Raw genomic sequence first — 22,906 nt, forward strand, 5'->3', positions numbered from 1 at the left:
GGGGGGGGGGGGGGGTCCCAGTCATCAGATTTTGTATCAGAATCACCTGTCTTGTTTATAAAAAGTACAAATTGGGGTGCAGCTTCCCCAGATATTGAAATATACAGCTGGAGCCTAGGAATCTCTCTATTTAGTAAACTCCCCAGGAGATTCTTTTTTTTTTTTTTTGAAGATTTTATTTATTTATTTGACAGAGAGAGAGCAGGAGAGCATGAGCAGGGCAGAGAGGTAAAGGGAGAGGGAGAAGCAGACTCCCACTGAGCAGAGAGCCCAATGCGGGGCTTGATCCCAGGACCCCAGGATCATGACCTGAGGTGAAGGCAGTCGCTTAACCAGCTGAGCCACCCAGGCGCCCCTCCCCAGGAGATTCGTAATTAGCCAGCTTTCATCTAGCAACTACCCCAAGGTGCTCTCAATTACACAAGCCCAGCATCATAACCCTGGCTCTGTTACTTGGGTGCTAGGTGGCTTTGGAGGGGCACCAAATTCCTCTGAGTCTCAGTGTCCCTGTCAGGATAAGCCAGGGACAGTGCTATTAATATAAGCCACAAGATCATAATGAAGATAAAATGAGGAAATGTAAATGAACTATTTAGAAATAATACTGCATTTTGTCTATATGAGTTACTGGTTTTGGAACAAAGCTGCATCTTCTGCTGATACACACAGTGAAGCCAAAAGGCTAGTGCAGAGAAGTCCAAGGATAGAGCTGGTGTGGGTCGCACCTAGACAGGAGAGAGCATCCTTCCACTTGAAATCTGTAAAAAGCTTGCCTTGTGGGGGTCTTCTGTCCCTCCTGCTTCTCCTTCTTCCCCATTCTGTTCTCAGGGGAAATGACTTCAAATTTCATCCATGGATCCTGCTCCCTTATCTTTTCATAAAATGGCTCTCCTTGGGCCCCTGGGTGGCTCAGTTGGTTAAGCATCGGACTCTTGGTTTCAGCTCAGGTCATGATCTCAGTGTGGTGAGATCAAGCTCCTCGCTGGGCATGGAGCTGCTTAAGACTCTCTCTCTCCCTCTCCCTCTGTCCCTCCTCACCCTGCTGGCTTTCTCTCTCTCTCTCTAAAATAAATAGATAAATGAGGGCGCCTGGGTGGCTCAGTCGGTTAAGCGACTGCCTTCGGCTCAGGTCATGATCCTGGAGTCCCGGGATCGAGTCCCACATCGGGCTCCCTGCTCAGTGGGGGGTCTTTTTCTCCCTCTGACCCTCTCCCCTCTCGTGCTCTCTGTCTCTCATTCTCTCTCTCAAATAAATAAATAAAATCTTTTAAAAAATAAATAAATAAATAAATAAAAATAAATAGATAAATGAAATCTTTAAAAAAAGGGGGGGTTCTCCCAGCTTCTGAGAAAACTCCAGGCTCTCCTGTGCAGTGATCCCACCCTGCAAGGGGGCACTCTGCCAGCCCAGGGGAAGAGCAAATTCATTTCTTTTCATGCTTTAAGATGTTATTGGCTGCATATTGTTTTAATGTGGTGCATAATTACAGAAACTGCTCTGAAAATCTGTATATTTTATCTGTGCTTTATTGTACCCAGAATATTCCCCAATTCTTTTTTCTTCTACATGAACCAGCTTAAAATATATTTTGGCGTCCTTTTTGTCATCTTGAAATTGAATAGCCAATTCTTACTGTAATGAAAATACTTATGCGTCAGCCCGGTGATATACAACACTACACTCTAATTACGGCTGTGCTTTAATTAACCTGAATTGAAGAGTGTTATCATTAAACTGCTGGTAACTTTGAGTTATGGCTTTTCTTTAATTTAAAGTAGAAAACACAGATAATTAAGCCTCCAGATAATCAAATGCTTGAGGAGAGCTTCAATGTTTTGGGATGTTCCTAAATCTCATTAAATGTCCTTTCTTTATTGATTATTCCTACCTCTGCTGTATCATTGTGCTGAACGAATAATAGTACTAAGTTGAACACATTCTCATTCACATCAGAAGTTTGGTTTTTTTGTATTCCAGAAGCCGTGCTGAACAAATATTAAATTCTCAGACAACAAGTTGTGTCTGAAAGAGTCTCTCTTCCTTGCAACATGTTCTAAACATGAAAATCAATCAAGGGAAATATTTACAGCAGCAAGGAGTGTCCAGTTCTTGAGCTGGCTCCAAAGGGCAGTGAAGTTTCACACCACCCAGTGAGTCAGAACTGGCAAATTCACGTGTCTGTGGGGCCGGCCTGGGATATCAGTGCAAATCTGGCCTGGTTTAAGACATCAGAGCGGGGAGAACCCACATTAAACCCTTCCTTCTAACAAAATGGAGCCAGTTAGCATCCGGTGAAAATGCAAGTCCTGTGTCAGCTCATCAGATATTCAAGAGATGCCAGACATCTAGTTTTTATGTGAAATACCACTATTTTGAAATATTGGCAACTTACTTTGAAGACATTAAATACCGCATGGGCCCAATCTGTGAATCAAATGTACCTTGCGGGTATCCCAGTTACAGCTTCTAGGGGGAGTGGTTCTAACCTTCCAGGTTAACACTCTTAAAATGAACTGACTTGGTTCCCAGGAGCAGAAAAAGAGAAGCAGTGGGAATGCAGGCTTCCGAGGAAGCGCTCATGGTAGATAAAAACACTGGTCAAGCCAGGGAAAATCAACAGCGAAGGAGCGCATCTTCACACTCTCCCCTGTTAATGCCCCCAGCACCATAGGACCCTCTGGGCATTGGTGGCTTTGCAGTGTGCTCAGACCACCCCTACATCATATAGGAGGACTCAACTGTTTTGTTTTGTTCTTTAATAGAACCAGCTTCTATTAAAAGTCCTCCTGGGCTTTCTATCTCAGGCAGGTCAAACTCCAAGGTAGAGAAAATCCCCTGGGACAGCTTCAATGTTCCAGGACCCAATGCCTCTGAATGGTTAACTTCTTTCTGTGGCAGAAAGAGAAATAGCTCTCAAAGAAAAGAGCACATGGGAGTTACAATAGGGCATCCATTTTCAGAAAATAACTCCTTCCAAATCAATTACCTATTCACTTTTCCAGTCCATTTAGCGTTTAAACTTTCGCTTAGAGACAGGGTGAGAAATTTCAGTAAACAGCCAGACCATTTTGGATTGCTTAGGGTCTGGGCCCAGAGACAGATAGAGTACACCTGCTGTGTTCACTGACAGGAGTCTTCAGGTAAACACTAAGCTCCCAGGCACTCCGTTGCCTCTCCGCTGTGCACAGAACAGAAAGCTCTAAGACAGAGGAGCCCAAGGGCTCCCAGGACTATTGTCTTCAGACCTCACTTTCCAGAAGGCGGGTTTTGTTTGTAGGCACCCAGACAGCTCAAGGGAACAGCTTTTCTTCCTCAGCCCAATGCGTTCCCAGATTCCCCTATTTCTTCTCAGTCTTTATCAGTGAGACTGAGGTTATCAAGTCTTTTGCTAAAGCATCAGTGGATCAGGCTTGATGTTTCAGCATTCCCAGGGAGTCTGTGTTTTCACAGGGAACAAAACCCCTGTTTGACTTACACCCAACATCTGAGATTCTAAGTGGGAAATCTGAGGCATCATCATGATGGAAGTTTCTCAGGGTCTGGAACCCTTGGAACTCTTGAGGTCATATCCCTTAGATGGTCACCTACTCTACTTAGAGGGGCCATGGCAGGCTGGGGCTGCCTCTTGCTCAAATTCCTCCTGCTGAGCCAACAGAAGGAGAAGCTAAGTCTTCTCACTGTCATAACATGCCAGTTGTCCATATATGTTGGGGCTAAGTTACCAAGGGCTGGCTCAAGGCTTCCTTCTATACATTTGGTTCCACATTTCCTAAGCAAATCATGAATGCACTTTGAATAATGGCTTCTCTGATGTCTCTATGATCTGACTTGACTGAAAAATATTAAAATTCCTTTCATCAAGGAGCTAGCAAGATTTGTTTTCATCCTGGTAAAATCAGAGATATGGGTTCCTACCACCCTTCCTAATTGTGTCTATGGGGCAGGAGCCTAATTCACAACATGCAGGACTGTAGTTCATAATTTAGTGCAAATGATGGATCTAAGCATAAGGTTCTCAGAGCTGCAGGGAAAAGTAGGGCCAGCAGAAATCCCCAAGGCAGGGACCACATAATGACCCACCTTCCCGCTCACCACACAGGACGGAGCACACAGGATACCCTCAGTAATTGTTGAGTACCCAGACCATGCTGGGCAGAGGTGAGGTGTCTTCCCTGCAAGGGCCACATTAAACATCCCTGAGGGCCAAAGAGCACATGGTGAATGGTCACTTACTCACAAACAGTAGGGAAGGACAGACCCACGAAGGCACTGGAGAGATATTCTGTGTACATTTCATTTGAGACTCCTTCCAAGTAGTATTTCTGCCACGTGTCCTCCTCAATCTAAGAGAGAAGAACACAGGTTTAAGGTATGAGAGTACACCATAAAAGGGAAACCAGAGTATACCATCTGGCCAACGAAATGAATGCCCTAGTTATGTGATGGTGACCATCTTCAGCAACCAGGAACACAACCACATCATCTACGGGAAGCTGGCCACGACCCTAAGCTCATAGAATGGAAGGGCATCTCCTCTAAAACAACACTCTTTTCTAACCTGTATGATTTCCAAGGGTGTGAAGGCGTGGGCACTCACCCACGATACCGGTGGGCAGGTAAATCGATACAACTTTTCTAGAGAGCAATTTTGCAATTGTTAACAAAAATTTTTAAAGTACATGTTCCTTTACACAACAATTCCATTTCAAGTATTCATAGCAAAGAAACAGACGCATATACAAGGACATTTGCAGAAGAACATCCTTTTAATGAAAAATTGGAAATAACCACAGAAGGTACATTTTTCAATGGAACACAAAGAAACAATTAAAAATTATGGTGAGGGGCACCTGGGTGGCTCATTCGGTTAAGCATCTGCCTTCGGCTCAGGTCATGATCCCAGGGTCCTGGGATCGAGCCTCACTTCGGGCTCCTTGCTCAGCGGGGAGCCTGCTTCTGCCTCTCCCTCTGCTGCTCCCCTACTTGTGCTTTCTCACTCTCTCTCTCTCTCTGTCAAATAAATAGATAAAATCTTTAAAAAAAAATAAAATAATAAAAATTATGGTGAAAATGTGTATCTGTTCATATAGAAAGTATATAAAAAGGCACATTACTAAATAGTGTTTATAGTCTGACCCTACTAAAAAAATACCCTATAATTATCTGAATGCTTGTAAAGCCATAAAAAACTAGAAAACTTTATACCAAAACACTAACCATTGTTATCTGAGTGGCAGAATGACACTTTTCTCTATAGATTTCTGTTATCTGAAGGCTTTTATAATGAGTGTGTGTGTGTGCATAAAACAATATGTATATTTCTACTTCGGGGGAAAAATGATTTTTCCAATCACACCCTGAGTAACACAAAAAGTAAAATGTAGTTTCAGAGAGGTCTTACTCCAGATTTCATTAAAATGTGTGGGTTTTCTTTCTAATTAATCAAGCTCAACTGGTTTTCCCAACAACCCTCTTCATGCCAAGCATTTCTGGAAGGATTTTACATTGGAACTGATCTTTAAAAATTATAAAGTGAGTAACAACAAGAATGCTGAGCCCCTCTGGGAACTCAGGGATCTGAGCAGATTGATTAACCTCTACTGGAGGCTACATAAGCTGGTGGGGGGAGATGAGAGGCAGCTTCCCAGCCAACAGGAAGTGACTTTTTACAATGTCTTGTGCTTATGTTGAATTACAACTCATCTTGCCTATGGCCCAATAGTCAGTTAACTAGGGGAAATGCAATGCTGGAAGTTGAAAGAAACTTGGAAACAGTGGGAAATGAACACCGACCATCTACTTGGTGACACTCTGGAATACAAAGAAGGCAGGAATCATTTAGAAATAAATTGAATTCTACCTGTTTCTGTGCTATTTGTCTGCTTTGTGCAAGTCTGGATGATTAGGGTATGTGGGTTAACCTCATTAGTTTGAGCTGCTTCTAACCTACTCCCACACATTAGACATTAGCTATGCAATGCTGCTGGGTATGGGTTGTTTATCTACAAATTGGTCTTCCCCAGAGTGGGGTCTTTAAAAAAAAAGGCACTCAACCATTTCTACTGCTAAACTGTATGATTTTAAAAATTAACTGCAATGTGTTTAAGCATAAACTTTTTAATTTCCCTGAATCCTAAGAGTTTAACTTTTTTTTAAGATTTTACTTATTGGGGAGCCTGGGTGGCTCAGTCGGTTAAGCATCTGCTTTCAGTTCAAGTCATGATCCCAGGGTGCTGGGATCAAGTCCCACACCTGGCTTCTTGCTCAGTGGGGAGTCTGCTTCTCCCTACACTTGTGAGCGCTCTCTCTCTTTCTCTCTCTCTGTCAAATAAATAAATAAAATCTTTTAAAAAATCCAAAAAAAAGATTTTATTTATTTTTCAGAGGGAGAGAGAGCACAAGCAAGCGGAGCAGCAGGCAGAGAGAGAAGCAGGCTTCCCACTGAGCAAAGAGACCGATGCGGGGCTCAATCCCAGGACCCCGGGATCATGACCTGAGCCAAAGGCAGATGCTTAACTGACAGAGCAGTTATTTTATTTTCATTTATAGCAGACATTTATTTTCAAATAAAAGATATTTCTGATAAAGGTGTTACACATACATATACACACAAACTTAAAAATGGTTAAAATCCTAAATTTTATGTTATATGCATTTTACCACCATTAAAAAAAATTAAACCTATATCTATAATTGTAAGAGCAGAAGAGTCAGTAATTACAATTAATACTAAGACCTTTTAACCTGTAAGGACAAGAATGACAATTTGGGACAGATCGATTACAAGAACAGGCCAGTGACATCAGGAGAAGTAAGGAATGAGCCCCAGCCTATGACAGACACAGCATACACCACAGGCTCAGACAGCAGAGCTTCATCTTTATCCCAAGGCAAGGCTCAAACTATCTATCACTTCTTACCAAGGGTTTACCCTTCTAAGTCTCAAACATGGCCTCTTTAACTTAACTTTGAAAAAGCAAAAATGAAAGTGTATATCCCTTTTTCCTTTGTCAGCAGTGATGAAATGTCTTTTTTTTTTTTTTTTTTTTAAGTAGGTTCCATGCCCAATGTGGAGCCCAACACAGGGCTTGAACTCAGGACCAGGAGATCAAGACCTGAGCTGAAATGAAGAGTCAGACACTTAATCAACTGAACCACCCAGGCACTCCTGAAATGCATTCTTTTTTAAGATTTTATTTATTTGTTTGACAGAGACAGAGACAGCGAGAGCAGGAACACAAGCAGGGGGAGTGGGAGAGGGAGAAGCAGGCTTCCTGCTGAGCCGGGAGCCCGATGTGGGACTCGATCCAGGGACTCCAGGATCATGACCTGAGCCGAAGGCAGTCGCTTAACCAACTGAGCCACCCAGGCGCCCCCTGAAATGCATTCTTAAGAACAGAAAAGTAAGTGTAAAGTATGTTGAGTTGAAAACATTTGTGCTTCACACAAGAGACGATGGCAGTGAACAAAGAAATCTAGAAAGGGTGGAGCAAGTTATTGTCTTTATGATTTCCCTTTTACAGAGGATAAAACTGAGGCACGGACAGGTTAAATTCAGGCTCTTAACCACCCACCTTGTCACCTCTTGCTAGAGATGACAGGGTAAATATATAAGGCAGGAGTGGTGCTAGGATTTTGGGGGGCAGGGAGGATTTGCTGCACATAAGTACCAAAGGGGGAAAGACTAGAATTGAAGCTCACCAAGGACTAAAAATCTTGAGCCCTGGAGCCCATGACCTTGTGGGAGGTCGATGAGGAGTAACACTAATTTTGAGTTGCGCTAAGAGTGCGGGCCTCCTAACAGAGCATGGCGGCATCCTTTTTACCCTACAAAATGGAACCATCCCAGCCTACAACTTCTTTCCCAAAAACAGTAGATGCTATTCTCCACATTTGTGTTGTGCGGGTATTTTTAACTGTAATGTAATGTACACACTTCCCAGCAGAAAAATGAAGGAATGGGACCAAAATGACTTAAGGAAAGGTGCCAGGATTTATTTGCCAGCCATTCAGCAATCAGTCAAAGGCAAAGCATTTCCCGAGGCAGCAATCTCTCCTCTGGCTGTCACATCAAACTCCAGCTGTTTTAGAAGAGCAAAGATGAGCAGGTGATATGCTGTGGCTCCTTATTCATCAAATACAGAATCTTCAGTGAGTAAGGAAATTGAGCCACTGGACTGGTTCGTCTACACTTCTCGTTGGCTTATTTATGCTCTTTCCATTATCTAATTTTTCAACCAGTCTAGTCCAACCCCCCAAGTGAATGGTTGTACACCAATTCATGGGCAGTCGGCTCGACCATCAAAGGGTACCTTCCAACTGGAAACATGAGCCTTGGCTCCAAAGGAAATAACACCTTCTTGATCCTAGATTTTGCATGTGTTACTAATGGTGGGTCGGGAATGACACCTTTTACTTTTTATGCTTTCTCTGATTAGAGTGAAACTGTGTTTCTCTAATGCTAACAGCCCAGTGAATGTGAAAAATCAACCATCCTAGCTGGGGTATGCTACAGCCATGGTGCTTTCTGTTCCCAGCAAAGAAAAGAGCCTGCATTAACTGTGGTGATTCCAGTCAAATAATTTTGCTAACATCTATCCCCACCTCGGGAGTCATGTAAATAATTCCAGAGATTATCATATGCCAATCCTTATTTAATTGAAAACAAGTACACTGTTTTAATCTAAATGTATTTATATTATGCACATCAAAAATAATGAACTAAAAGGAAATTATAACAACCAATGACCATTATGTTAATAGCCGCAATAAGAAGAGGTTAAGTTGTTGGGCCGCCTGGGTGGTACAGTCGGATGAGCATCAGACTCTTCATTTTGGCTCAGATTGTGATCTCATGATTCTTGAAATCAAGCCCCACGATGTGCTCTGCGCTCAGTGGGAAGTCCGCTTGAGATTCTCTCTCTCCCTCTCCCCTGGCTCTCCTCCTCCCCCACCCCACCCCCTACCCCGCTCTTGCATGCATGCACGGGCTCTCTTTCTCTCTCAAATAAATAAATAAATCTTAAAAAAAAGAAGAAGAGGTGAGTCATAACATGCACACTAATATGGCCCAGCGTTGGTAGTAGGAGCCCTAGTGTATTAGCAGGTATTTATTGCATTACTATTTTTTTAATCTACCCAAATTCTGAGTTAGTATTTTTCCTCTAAAGGATGCACAATTTTAAATCATAAAACTGCTTTAATAAGAACCAGCCACATCTGAATGAACATTTGTACATATAAACTACATAATACATTGTCACTGTCCTTTATGATGTGACAGTCTAAAACAGAGTGCAGTGACATAAACTGATGTGCCTTAGATCCCATAAAAATATATTTATTCCTACAAAAAAAGAAAAAGAAAACGCCCACAGGAAGTGTCAAGCCCTTGACTACAATAATAAACATGGGATCAGCATTTATGGTTTCTAGGCTGATGAGTGTATGGTGGTCATTAAAATGTGTGGGGTCATTTATCCCCATTCCTCAAGAGCATGCTCTGTCACTGAGAAAAATCTGATTTAATGTTGCATCTAATCATTTCTTGCGGGAAAGAACAATGCTAAGGACAATTGAGTGTTAAGGAGGCTTTATCATTGGGCTTTCTGGATTCTCTCTGTCCTCATTTCCTCTATGTTCCAATCTTAACACACTTGTCCCAGTTTTTATCAATGGGCACATGGCTATCTCTTTCACCCTCCCTTTCTCAACATTCTTCAGTATAATGGCAAATCCTAAAATCAACTCATAGAATTAAAAAACAAAACGCTCACGTCTTGCTAGCTTAGGTCCTCATAGGCACCAGAACAGAGAATGCCTCGCTGCACAGCTTTCTGGGGGTGGAGCAAACTGGTGATAAAGTTGAAACCAAAGGAGAGAAGCAGAGGAGATGAGGAACGAATGGTGATTTCCACCTTTTCAGAATGTATTTCTTCTCTGTGCCAAATTGCACTTGAATGCTGTACTTCTTGGATGTGGAGTCAGGTCGGCTGCCCTTCTGAGAGGAGCACTGGATTTCAAGGACTCCATAATGATCTGGCATTCCCCAATTATGGCCTATTTCAGATTGCATTCTCCAGAATGTGAGAACAGGACGAAAGGATTTCAGACTCGTCCAAAGGCTTCAGGACAATGTCAATTAAAACAAATTATTTGGGATTTGATGGAATGCCAGATAACTGGTTGCTTCAGCACTGAATGAATAAATAAACAACTCCAAAGATTAATTTGGGTGGACGTGAGCCAAATCTCTTAGTCCCAGACTAGTGGGCTGCAGACTATCAAAAAAGATTCCTTCCATCAGGCATTATGAGAAAAAAAATTAGCCCACATGAGGTATCCTGAGAGAGATTAACAGACCACGCCACATGCAAAAGTGTAAGAATATATGGCATTTCCCCCACTGTGTTACCCCCAGCCCAGATTATTCTGAAGACACTAAGAGTGCCAGAGGGACCAAAGCTAAAGGGTTAGTATAAAGAGTAACATGAGAACTTTTTTTTTTTTTAAAGATTTTATTTATTTATTTGCGAGAGAGAGAATGAGAGACAGAGAGCAGGAGAGGGAGGAGGGTCAGAGGGAGAAGCAGACTCCCCGCCGAGCAGGGAGCCCGATGTGGGACTCGATCCTGGGACTCCAGAATAATGACCCGAGCCGAAGGCAGTCGCTCAACCGACTGAGCCACCCAGGCGCCCCACATGAGAACTTTTTAAAAGCATAATTATTTAGAAATGATTTAAGAAAGTATTGCTTATGTGGCTGGAAATTGGTATTTTCTCTCAATATGTAGAAGGCTTCTCTACTCTCTCCCTATTTTTCTCTCTAGTGTAGAAAACGTATTTATGCTTAAGAGATATCAGACCCTGTTAAAGGTTGGCCTGTTCACTCTCTGTCCAAATAGGACTTTGGTTTTGCTATCTTGCTAATGGTTAAGAACCTCATTTGTGCTTCAAATAATAAGGTTCTTAAAATATCACTACAAGAATTCTAATCTGGGTAGAGCAAGCAGGAAGTAAATGTTCTCAAGCAGACGCCTGCTGAGCAATTCTGGAGGATGATTCAGCCCCCAGCATGCAGGATCATCCAGGATGGAGCTTCTCGATCCATTTGAGGTAGGGGACCGGGGTTTTGTTTTTATTTCTAATATCCACTGTTTTGCAGACTCAAACTTCTACAGAACCTAACAAAAACAAATTCTAAAAAAAAGAAAAAAAAAAAGACAAGGCATGCAAAGTACAAGTCCAAAATTTTTCTCATTAGATTCCACCAATATAAAATTAATCTATCAAATTGCTCTAAAAGTTCTCAAGAACTCACTCTCATTTTCTGTACTTTCTTCCTTGTGGAAGAGTAGCCAGCCAAGAGTTCACAGCATCCATCCACAGACTGCACTAACAGATGGGCTGGCCTCTCTCTATCTTAAAAACCTAACTTCCCACAATTTCCCCCAAGCCTCAGCAAAGTGGAAGTATTCTCAACTAAGATTTCCCAGGTAAGCTCATCAGAACTTACTAATAGGTGTTATATCTCAAACACACGGAGTGGAGAGAGGGTCCCCCATGAAAATGTAGGTTATTTTGAGGGCAGAAAATTCTACCTGAATCTTCAGTGCCTGGAACAGTGCATGGTAAGCAGCAGTAGCTCAATAATATTTGAATAGATGAAATAAATTTGAGGGGCGCCTGGGTGGCTCAGATGGTTAAGCGTCTGCCTTCGGCTCAGGTCATGCTCTCAGGGTCCTGGGATCGAGTCCCGCATCAGGCTCCCTGCTCCTTGGGAGCCTGCTTCTCCCTCTGCCTCTCTCTCTCTCTCTGTCTCTCATGAATTAAAAAAAAAAAAAAAAAAAAATTAAAAAAAAAAAAAAAGAAATAAATTTGAGAAGGACTGGATTTAACAAAGCCAAACCAGGCATTTTTTTAGTGCAATGGCTAGAATCTTAACATGTTAATAGGAGTTGTAAATCTCGGGGTGGGGTGGGGTGGGGACATGGTATTTAGTCACACAATCCTTTATTTCAAGGAGCAGCTCAAGGAGCTAGGCAATGCTAATCTAAGAACTTTCCTGTGATTTCCTGTCACTTTGTTTCCCTTGATCCTTCTGTCAGAAATATGTATCTCTATAATAACTCTCTATTTTTCAGTTGTCAAATCTAATTCTTTCGATAGAGTTCACATCAGATGCCCCCTCACTGGTGAGGCTTTTTCCTCATTTCCCCAGCTTGATGTGCTCTTCTTTGCCTTATTGGGAATACTAACTGAGCCCACCTCTAGGGGGGTTGGGAGGGCGAACTGAGGTGATCAATATAGAATGATTAGAACACTACCTGGCCCACAGTAAGCACTGGGCATGTGTTAACTATCATTAGTTACCATCAGAGTATTGGAGTCCTCTGACATTCCACCAGAGCTACAGCCAAGTGGAATTTGGAACATGAGCCCTTCCCTTATGCACTCAACTTTGTATCTTCCAGAAAAAGCAACAAAGTACCTTCTAAGGTGCCTATATAAGAGGTGTATAATTAATATTTGTTGCACTGAACTAAGCAAGAGAAAACTAGAGAAAGAGACACAGAGAAACAAGCCATTTTCCTGGGCATCTAATCACAAGTAAGCACTGATAATTTCACAGCATTTAATGCCGCACCAAGAAATGAACCAACTCCTGCCTCCAAATGCTGAAAAATCCTGTATTCTTAGGTTCTAATAGGGAGCAGGTAGAATTGGGTCATTTTTCAACTTCCCAGAAAATTTCTTACTAGGAGCGATATTTTTCTGGAAAATTTTGTCATCACAGAACATCTTGGGCTACTTAACCAGTGACTTATGGTTTTCTAAATTCTAAATCCAATAACTTGGAGGCTTGAATTTGAAAGAAGGAATTCTCACGAGCTGGTGTACTGCCAATCCAACTGAAGTCCTTCCTCCTACAAGCTACGAATCCCACTGCCATCCCTGAGGAAGGCACCCTCCTTTTCACCCTTGTCTCATGACTCTACTGTCTTCCCCATGGGACTTAGCCTTCTGTCTTCTCCTTGCCTTCATTTTCTTGGCTTCCAGTGTAGAGTCAAACAACAATTCAACAGGACACAGACTGAGCCCAGCAAAGGCTATATCTGGCAATTCCATTACTCACATATTCTAAAACTGAGGCAAAAACAACTGTGGGTTGGCTGGCTGGCTGGCTGGCTATTTATTTATTTATTTATTTATTAATGAATAGGAAGGGAGTTAGAAAAGAAAAGCATTCAATTCATCACAGGAACCAGAACATTGCCTCTGCCTTTGTAGGATTTTCAGTATTTTAGATAGTTTGGTGAGAATCTCACTGCATTCATTTCTTCTGTCACTCAGGATAATTTCTCACCAGTGGGCACTTCGGAGGTTTACTTAAGAAAAGTCTTCTGAGGCTCTGAGTCCAGTGCTTCCCAAACTCTGAGGTGCATATAAATCATGCAAGGGTCGTAGTGAAATGTGGTTTTGATATCCTAGTCCTGGATGGGGGCTAAGATTCTGCATTTCCAACAGGATCCCAAACAACAAAGATGCTGCCCAAACATGAACCACACTTTGAGTAGCAAACAGCTATTCCCAAAGACAGTGAAGAACAGAAAACAAGCATTCTCCTTTGAGGACCAGAGATTAAGGAGAATCAATCACAGTCCAAAGGATTTAAAGATGAAAAAGAGTGCTTTCCATGAGTATCACTTAATACTGGAGCCAGTTACAGAGAAAGCTTAAACATAATTAAGCACTGAGTATCTAAGTGTTTGGGTTGTTGTGGTAATTAGTCTAAACAATATTTCAGGGTCCAGATTCATCTACTTAGTCTCTCTCCGTTGATTCAGTGACCCCAATGATAGTTTAGTCTCCATTTCAGTGCAGGCTTTGTAAAGACAGAACAATGAGATGGCTATATTTAATTTAATTAAAAATAAAGTTTCAAAAAATGACCCTGATTTGTATCCCTATTTTCTATTCAACATCCCCATTTTAGGACACAGTGTTGAGTGTGAGGACGAAAACGCTTGCCAACTCAGTCCTGTTTTAGTGACAGCAGATTCTGGATACTTATGTCTCCTATCTCTGTACAATACGGCCTAATAAAGTTGAGCCAAAGAGACTAGATTTCATTTCAGGGCAAAGCGTTCGGCCATAAACTTTTGCTTTCTGGCTGAACAGAACCATTCCAGCCACAAGCATAAATTCTGCTAGTTTTAGGTATCAGGGTGATTGGGAAGCCAAATGGGTTATTTGTGAGCCAGGTATCCAAGGCAGAGGCACCCGCTTTATTGTGTATTCATTGTTATCTGGAAAATCTCCTGCCAGCTACAGAATATTTTCACAGGAAGTTAGAAATGACTTCGGAAATTCCCCTCTGTGGCTTCCTAGAGTGGATTTTTGGCCTCATCAAAAAGACATTTGGTTCAGAGATTGAAAGTGGGCAGCTGATAAATTGCTGAGGTATTTAGCTGGGCTTAGCAGCTTCCTTTGGGCGGGGGGTGCCAAGATCCTCAGTAGCGTAGCAATGTAGAAAGTACCAAAGCACATGCAGGCTCTGGGTTCAAATCTTAGCCTCCCTAGTGCCTGAGCTAAGCTGTACAACCTCTCCAAGCCTCAATGCTCTCACCTGCACAACGAGAGCAACAGTAGCACCTACCTCCTAGGAAGACAGTTGAAATGAAGTGATGCATGTAAAGTGCTTAACATAGTGTCTGGCAAATGTGTCAAGTGCTCTTGTGGTTTAATCATACTGAAAGATGGCATTTACTGAGTGTGTACCTTGTAGAGTTCTATAAATGTCAGCTATCATTTTAAGTAATGAGTGATGATGATGGTGATGTGTTGAGATGGTGATGATGGTGCCAGTGATGGTGATGATGGTGATCATGGTGATAATGATGGTGATGATGGTGACACTGATGGTGATGATGGTGATCATGGTGATAATGATGGTGATGATGGTGATGAAGGTGATTGTGATGGTGATGATGGTGACAGTGATGATCATGATGGTGATAATGGTGACAGTGATGGTGATCATGGTGATCATGGTGATAATGACAGTGATGATGGTGATGAAGGTGACAGTGATGGCGATGATGGTGACCATGATAATGATCATGATGGTGATGCTGATGGTGACAGTGATGGTGATCATGGTGATAATGATGGTGATGATGGTGATGAAGGTGAAGGTGATGATGATGGTGACAGTGACAATGATGGTGATGGTGGTGATAATGAAGACATCTCTCCTGCTCACACAATGAAACATAGGCCAGTTAGTTAGATGTTAGCTTTGTGAGTCATGGCTTCCTATTGCTTAGCTGCTCCTAGAAAAGCCTGGAACATCACTGACTATCAAATGATCTTCTGGATTGAGGAGAAAAACTAAGCAGTTTGAGTGTGTCCCTAAAAGACAGCAGTGTTCTCTGGAGGTCCTCCCGACACACCCCCACCTTTCCTAGTGACCAGCAAGTTCACTCTGAATAGATATGATGATAAGACAGAAGGTAGGTGTTTGGAGGAAATGATGGTCTCCTAAAATAGGAGAAGGGTCACATGTCAACATTACCTTTAAGCTAATGGAGGAAGATCCTGCCTGGCCTTCTGAAAGAAGCCCCAAACCAGCAAGATCCTGATGGGTAGACTGGGTTAGCTCCTTCTTGTCCCTGGACTTGGCTTTTGCCCACATCCCTCAACTGGGGAATCCTGCACTCTACTCTTATTTCTCATCCTTCTCTGTAGCAAAGGGCTTTGCTCCTTATTTCTAGCCTTGCCTCTTAGGCTGTTCTTGAACTGATACTTGGCACATCCTTGGTCCACAGGATGGGCATACTAATAAACTGGTGCTTGTTCAAACATTATTTTTTAAAATACTTGTTCAACTCATATTTGGAGAAGAGCAAATGGTGGGGAGATAAGAGAGAAGAATGACTGCTGGTTAGAGCCTTCAGCCTCTACTGCTCTCATAATTCAATCCTGGCCCCAATTTTACATACTTCCCTCACCAAAAAAAAAAAAAAAATGCCTTGCAGTTATGTGGATCCAAGAATTATTTATTTGTTTATTTATTTATTTGAGAGAGAGAGAGAGCACAAGTGGGGGGAGGGAGAGAGACAAGCAGACTCTGTGCTGAGCGTGGAGCCAGATGCAGGGTTTAATCCTATGACCCCGAGATCATGACCTGAGCCAAAACCAAGAGTTGGACACCCTACTGACTGAGCCACCCAGGCACCCATGGATTCATCCTTTTTAGAAGGCAAGTTAAAAATATCTGTTGTTACTTGGGGAAAGAGAGCCTATCCCTTCCCTTCCAAATAGTTTACCAGAATATTCCTTCCAACTGCAAACTTTATGCCTCCTGAGAAGAGTTCTGGAAGGCATGTTTTCTCCTGGTTGTATTTCTAGGAAGATGTTAGCACTCATTATAGTTCATTATTCCAAAAAAACTGTCAGACTGGCCCTCATCCTTTGGTATAGCCTCATGATGATTCTGTTTGGGCAGGGAGAGGTCTCTGTCCCTCTATGTTCACTGGTCCCATGACCAAGGTCAAGTTGACAGTACATTTCAAGCCCCCAGGCACGAGCTGGGAGGTTGCTACTCTCTCTGAGTTCTCTCCAGGTTACTCATTCTAGCACATAGCTGTTCTCCTAGAGATCACTCCGCTGCAGGACTCTGTGCTGGGCAAAGCTGCACTAGCTAGTTGGGCTTTCATTATGTATAGGAAAGAAGAATCAGTGAATCTGTATCCAGTGCAGAGGCCTGGGAAAAGCCAGACAGTTGCACCCAGCTTTCACCTGTAAAATCTTCTAGCTCAGGGGGCTGGGGTGGAGTTTTTGATGGGAATGTTAAGAGGGTTGAGGGAAGCAGTGTTATTTAGACTGATGAACAATGCTGCTGTCCTAGAAAAGGTAACAGGCAGAAAATTCTGCTAACCCTGTATCTCCCTACAAAGAGTTCCAGAGACCTCTACCGCAACATCAGTCATTTACAAAGATGCTGGCAACACAAAAGTGTAAGCAATATTGGAAGGAATACCTTTATGCCACCCTAGAGATTGGTTCTATATTAGGCTCATCCCTCTATCTTCTCCCATCAGTGACTCAATCCTAACCCAGTCTCAAGTCTCATGGCAAATAGAAACCCAAAGAGTATGACCCACTCCTAAGAAAGAAGGAAGGGGTCAGGGGTTTTAACACACTGGCAATCATCCCAATAATCCTCTACACCCTTCCACGTTTTACAGTGGGTAAATATGAAGCTCAGAAAGATTGAGTAAGAAGTCCAAGGTCTTAAAACAAATTATGTTCTAAGTTAGAGTCTTACAATTCTCTCCCTACCCAGCCCTCTGCTCACTACACAGCTATACACATCCCTTCATATTTCACAAGTGAGGGAAAACAGGCAGAGTGAGGGCTGTGCTGACAAATTTGGGTAACATAGTGGTCCATGAATGTATCTGGATAGGGAGAAATCATCCAACATCTTTGGCTGATCAAGTCTAACACTTAATCTGAATTCTGAAAGGGACACCAGATATTCTTTAATTGGTTCTTTCTATACTAGTTTATTCAAGGAGAAGAAAAAATACCCAACCACTGAAAGAAATGGTCTTCTCACTGCCACATTTTAGCTAAAACAAGAAACCAACAAGAAACTCCTTTTAAAATAATACTTTGTCACAGTCTAGGGAAAGGAGAAGCTGATTAAATCAATTGTCCTAAAAAGCAATGCCATAAATATGAGGGCTAGGAATAAACAGAGACTTCTCTTGGTAGACTGTCAGCAAAGAGCTTTTGCACACCAAGCTCAGTGGGCACAAATACAGATGTTATTTCTCAGTGGGCAGAGATACCCTATCTACTGACACAATAGGGGGGAAAGGGAAGAAGTGCTATCTTTTATTCATATATGTCAATTAGTTCCATCTACTTCCCACCTACTTCCCATCCCCTATGGTATATAAAGGCACAGCACTGAGGCAGAGCCCCTGTATTTCTTAGAACCTCAAACCCTAATAAGTGGGCCTGAATCACTCTTGTTACCATGAAATACATGTGGCATTAATGATAAAAACTAAAAAAATCATACCCAGTTGAAAGGTTTTATTGCACACCATTTTTCGAGATGGCAGATGGATGCCTAAATTGATCTCAGTGTCATTTTACTGTTGTCCCAAAGTTTCTCTAAATCAGCCAAATGAGTTTGAAGTTGAAATAGCCACCTCATATTGTTCTACTAGGAGAGGCATGGGATTTTGCTGTAATGTAGCTTGCCATATTATGTTATTTATAGCCTCTGATGGAAAGGTGGATAATCTCAAACCCACCCCAAAGAGAATGATTACTGGATATGCTAAAAGGACCTGATGTCCTAGAGGCAAAAATTTCCTGGGTCTGGCTGCAAAAGACAATCTAAAGCAATATCTGGGTTTTTGGTTCTGGATAAGATGGAGTAAGTTCACTCTACCCTGTACATTTCACTGAATACATCTATTAAACCTGACAGAATGCATGGAGCAGCCATTTGAAGACTCTGAAAAGTGAACAGTAGCAGGCAGAATTGACCAGAATTGGAAGTACCAACAAATTGGCAGCAAGTTTACTATTATTTTTCCTCTTTATCCACTAGCTTGACCTCAGAACCTACAAGTGAGGACCAAGACATGGACAGAGAAAGCTTCAAGAGAAGCTCCTGTTTTGGCTCAAAGACTGGTAGGAGGAATTGCTAACACTCAAGAAAGAATGGGAGAACTCATGTTTTCTCTTTTTCTTTTCTACTCTTTTCTTGTATCTGTACCCCTAAGGCATCCAGTGGTGGCAGTAGCGTGGGTGGCATTGGGAGCTCAAAGGAGATTAAGGGAGGTAGGAGAACATTCACTGGATGAAGGATCTGAGGTTCCAAGACAGTGGGGCAAAGCCCTGCTGCTCTTTGTATTTGTCATCCCATTGGCTTGCCCCACATAGGCACATAGAAGCAGGAAATATACAGTAGGCAGGGTAACTAAAGCCCCAGCTTTCTGGTCAGAGGATAAATAAGGAAGGCCCTATGGAAGCTGACAGTTCCTTGGTGATCACAGAGAAAGAAGACTTGGGAAAGTAGCCGCTTACAATTATTTACGAACTCCTGGGTTTACCCTGAGCTGTGCATGGATGAAGCTGACCCTACACAGAATATTTAGATTTTGAGAACAAACTATAATATAGACTACCCCAAGCCTGAGGCTGATGTGGGACAGATCCAAACAGCACTGCCAATGCTTTGAAAACTCAACCGACACTGGAATTACTATCCCTAGAAGCCTGGTCAGAATGCATAGCCTAAAATCAAAGAGGGTGATTACATGTCAAAATAAAATTATCATATTTTTTGTAAGATTAAAACAAAACCCAAAGTTTCAAAATAAAATAATCGAAGTATCTAGGATACAACAAAAAATTATTGGGTTTATGAATAATCCAGAAAATCTCAACTTGCATCCAATGCCATCAGCAGATGGCACAGATATTAGAATTACCTAACAAGATCCATAAAGTAGCTATTTTAAGAATGTTCCAACAACTGAGAACACTTTTGTAAAGAATTAAAAGACATAAAGTCTTAGTGAAGAAGACATAAAGTCTTAGTGAAGAAACAAGATAAAAATAAGAATCATATGAAAATTCTAGAATTGAATAATACAATAACACACTCACTGGATGGGCTCAGCAGCAAAATGGAGATGGCAGAAGAAAGATCAATAAACTTGAAGTTAGGGCAATATAAATTGTGCAGCTTGAACAACAGAGAGAAAAAAGATTAAAAAAAAATAAATAGAGCCTTATGGTCCTGTGGAGTGCCTGGGTGGCTCAGTCGGTTAAGCGTCTACCTTCGGCTCAGGTCATGATCCCAGGGTCCTGGGATTGAGCCCCGCATCAAGCTCCCTGCTCAGCAAGGAGGCTGCTTCTCCCTCTCCCTCTACTGCTCCCCCCACCCCAGCTTGTGTTCTCTCACTCTCACTCTCTCTCAAATAAATAAATAAAATCTTAAAAAAAAGAAAGAAAGAAAAAGGTCCAACATTTGTGTCATAGGAATCCCAGAAGGAGAGTAAAAAGAGTACGGTGCAGGAAAAATATTTGAAGAAATAATGAACAAAAACTTCCCGAATTCCACCAAAGACAAATCTAGAGATACAAGAATCTCATGAGCCCCAACAGAATAAGTCCAAAGAAATCATGTTCAAACACAGTATAATTAAATGACAGAAAACCAAAGACAAAGAATATCTTAAAAGCAAACAGAGAAAAATGACTCATTACTTATAGGTTAATAACAATTCAAATGACTACAGATTTCTCATCAGAAACAATGGAGGCTAGAAGAAAGTAGAATAACATTTTTGAAGTACTGAAAGAACAGATCTGTCAACCCAGAATTCTGTATCCATCAAAAATGTCCTTCAGGAATGAAGGTGAATTAGAGACATTCTCAGATGAAGGAAAATAGTATTTGTTTCCAGAATACTGCTCTAAGGGAATTGCTAAAGAAAGCTGTTCAAACAGAATGGAAATGATACCAAAGGGAAAGCTGGAATGTCAGGAATGAAGAAAGAACAACAGAAAGGGGAAATATCAGGATAAATATACAAGAGTATGCTTGTATTGAGTTCTTTAAAATACGTTTAATGATTGAAAGCAAAAAATTATAACACTGTGCAATGGAGTTGTCAGTATATGTAGATATGATATGTAACACAACTACAACAAAAAAATGGGGAGGGTAAAGAGACCTATAGATTCATAAGGTTTCTACATTCCACCTAAAGAGGCAAATCTAAGTAGTCCTGGAAAGTTAAGTACATGCATTGCAATCCCAAGGGCAATCAATTAAAAGATTACATAAAGATATGTGATAGGGAACACTATAGATAAAATGGAATACTAAAAATGTTCAAAATAGTTCAAAAGAAGAAAGTAAAGAGGTAAGAGAACTAAAACAGAGGAAACAGACAGAAAACAAATAGCAAAATATTAGACCTACATTATAGCTAAATAGTCTAACACACCTTTTAACAAACGGATTCACAGAATGGAATTTTTTAAAAAATGTTCCAAATATAAGCTGTCTACAAGAAAATCACTTAAAATTTAAAGATACAGTTTCATTCAGACAGAAAATAATGAGAAAAGTTTTTTCCCCATGAAAACACTAGTCAAAAAGAAAGCTTGAGGGGTGCCAGGATGGTACAGTCAGTGTAGCATCTAATTCTTGGTTTTGGCTCAGGTCATGATCTCAAGGTCATAAGATCAATCCCTGAATCAGGCTCCATGCTCAGCGCAGATTCTGCTTAAGGATCTCTCTTCCTCTCCCTCTGCCCCCTCCCCACTGTGCTCTCTCTCTCTAAGATAAATAAATCTTGAAAGAAAGAAAGAAAGAAAGAAAGAAAGAAAGAAAGAAAGAAAAAGGAAGGAAGGAAGGAAGGAAGGAAGGAAGGAAGGAAGGAAGGAAGGAAGGAAGGAAGGAAGGAAGGAAGGAAAAGAAAGAGAAAGAAAGGGAGGGAGGGAGGGTGGGAGGGAAAGAAGGAAGGAAGGAAGAAGGAAGAAAGAGAGAAAGAAAGAAAAGAAAGAGAGAAAGAAAGAAAGAAAGAAAAAGCAAGCAAGCAAGCAAGCAAGCTAGCTCGAGTGGGTCTATTAACATCAGATCTGAAGTCTACTAGACTTCAGAAAAAGAGAATTACCAAGAATGTTAGGGACAATATGTAATGATAAAAAGGGCTGATTTGCCAAAAAAAAAAAAAAAAGCAAGAATGCAAATGTATATGCATTTAACAAGTTTCAAAATATACAGCAAGACCTGACAAAATAGACAAATCACTATTATAGTTGGAGACTTCAGCACTCTTCTGACTGTAATGTGTAGAACTAGCAGACATTAAATCTGCAAGGGTATAAAAGGACTGGGCAACACCATCCACCAAGTGGCACTAATTGATGCTTGATGTTCACAGAACACTCTACACAAAAATAGCAGAATACACATTCTTTTAAGCTCACATGGAACATTCACTAAGATAGATCATATAAAACATACTTTAACAAATTTAAAGGAATTGAAATCAGACAAAGTAGATTCCTTACTCATAATGGAGTCAGACCACAAATCAATAATACCAAAATAAGAGGAATATATCTAAATACTGAAAATTAAGCAACATACATTTAAATAATCCATAGGTCAAAGAAGAAGTCTCAAGTGAATTTGAAAAATATTTCTAACTGAATGAAAATACATATATCAAAATTTGTGGAATGTAGCTAAAGCAGTGCTTAGAAGGAACTATATAGCATTAAATGTTTATATTTTTAAGAGTCCCAAATCAATAACCTTCATCTTAAGAAGCTAGAACACTAAAATAAACCCAAAGCAAGAAGAAAAACAGAAAAATAAAGAAAATAAAACCATAAGCAGATTCTTTGAAAAGACCAGGAAAATTTACATGTGGTAAGATTGACAAATAGAAAAAAAGACACAAATTACAAAATCAGGAATGAGAGAGAAGATATTACTTTAGACCATAGACATAGATGTTAAATGGAAAGCTATGAACAACTCTATGCACATAAACTGAGTAACTCAGATAAATTAGATTAATTCCTCAAAAACCTCAAATTGCCACAACTCACCCAAGATTAAATAAATAACCTGAATAGAGCTATAACTATTAAAGAAATTGAATTAGTCTTTAAAAACCTTTGGAAAAGGAAATTCAGGCCCAGATGTTTTCACTAGTTAATTCTACTAAACATTTAAAGAAAAAATTACACCAATTTCTATATCCTTCCAGAAAAAAGAAGAAAGGGAAAGGCTTCTCAACTCATTTTATGAAGTCAACCATTACCTTGATATTAAGACCAGAGAGAG

General features: G+C 41.0%; 1 protein-coding gene across 17 annotated transcripts in view; it reads right to left on the reverse strand.

Annotated features, from left to right (window-relative positions):
* The window catches only part of KCNMA1 (potassium calcium-activated channel subfamily M alpha 1), a 734,101-nt gene that overhangs the window by 162,647 nt on the left and 548,548 nt on the right, over positions 1-22,906 (reverse strand). For all 17 annotated transcript variants that reach the window (XR_010412485.1, XR_010412484.1, XR_010412486.1 and 14 more), the window contains one exon: positions 4,235-4,344. Coding sequence is in view for 13 of the 17 variants with exons in the window: in XM_054508237.2 (XP_054364212.1) it covers positions 4,235-4,344 (110 nt within the window). In the remaining 4 variants the exon portion in view is untranslated. The remainder of the gene's footprint in view (positions 1-4,234; positions 4,345-22,906) is intronic.

Source organism: Mirounga angustirostris, unplaced genomic scaffold (genome assembly GCF_029215605.1).
Source record: "Mirounga angustirostris isolate CCGP_5_RB_7025 unplaced genomic scaffold, mMirAng1.0.hap1 SCAF_6, whole genome shotgun sequence".
NCBI lineage: Eukaryota > Metazoa > Chordata > Mammalia > Carnivora > Phocidae > Mirounga > Mirounga angustirostris.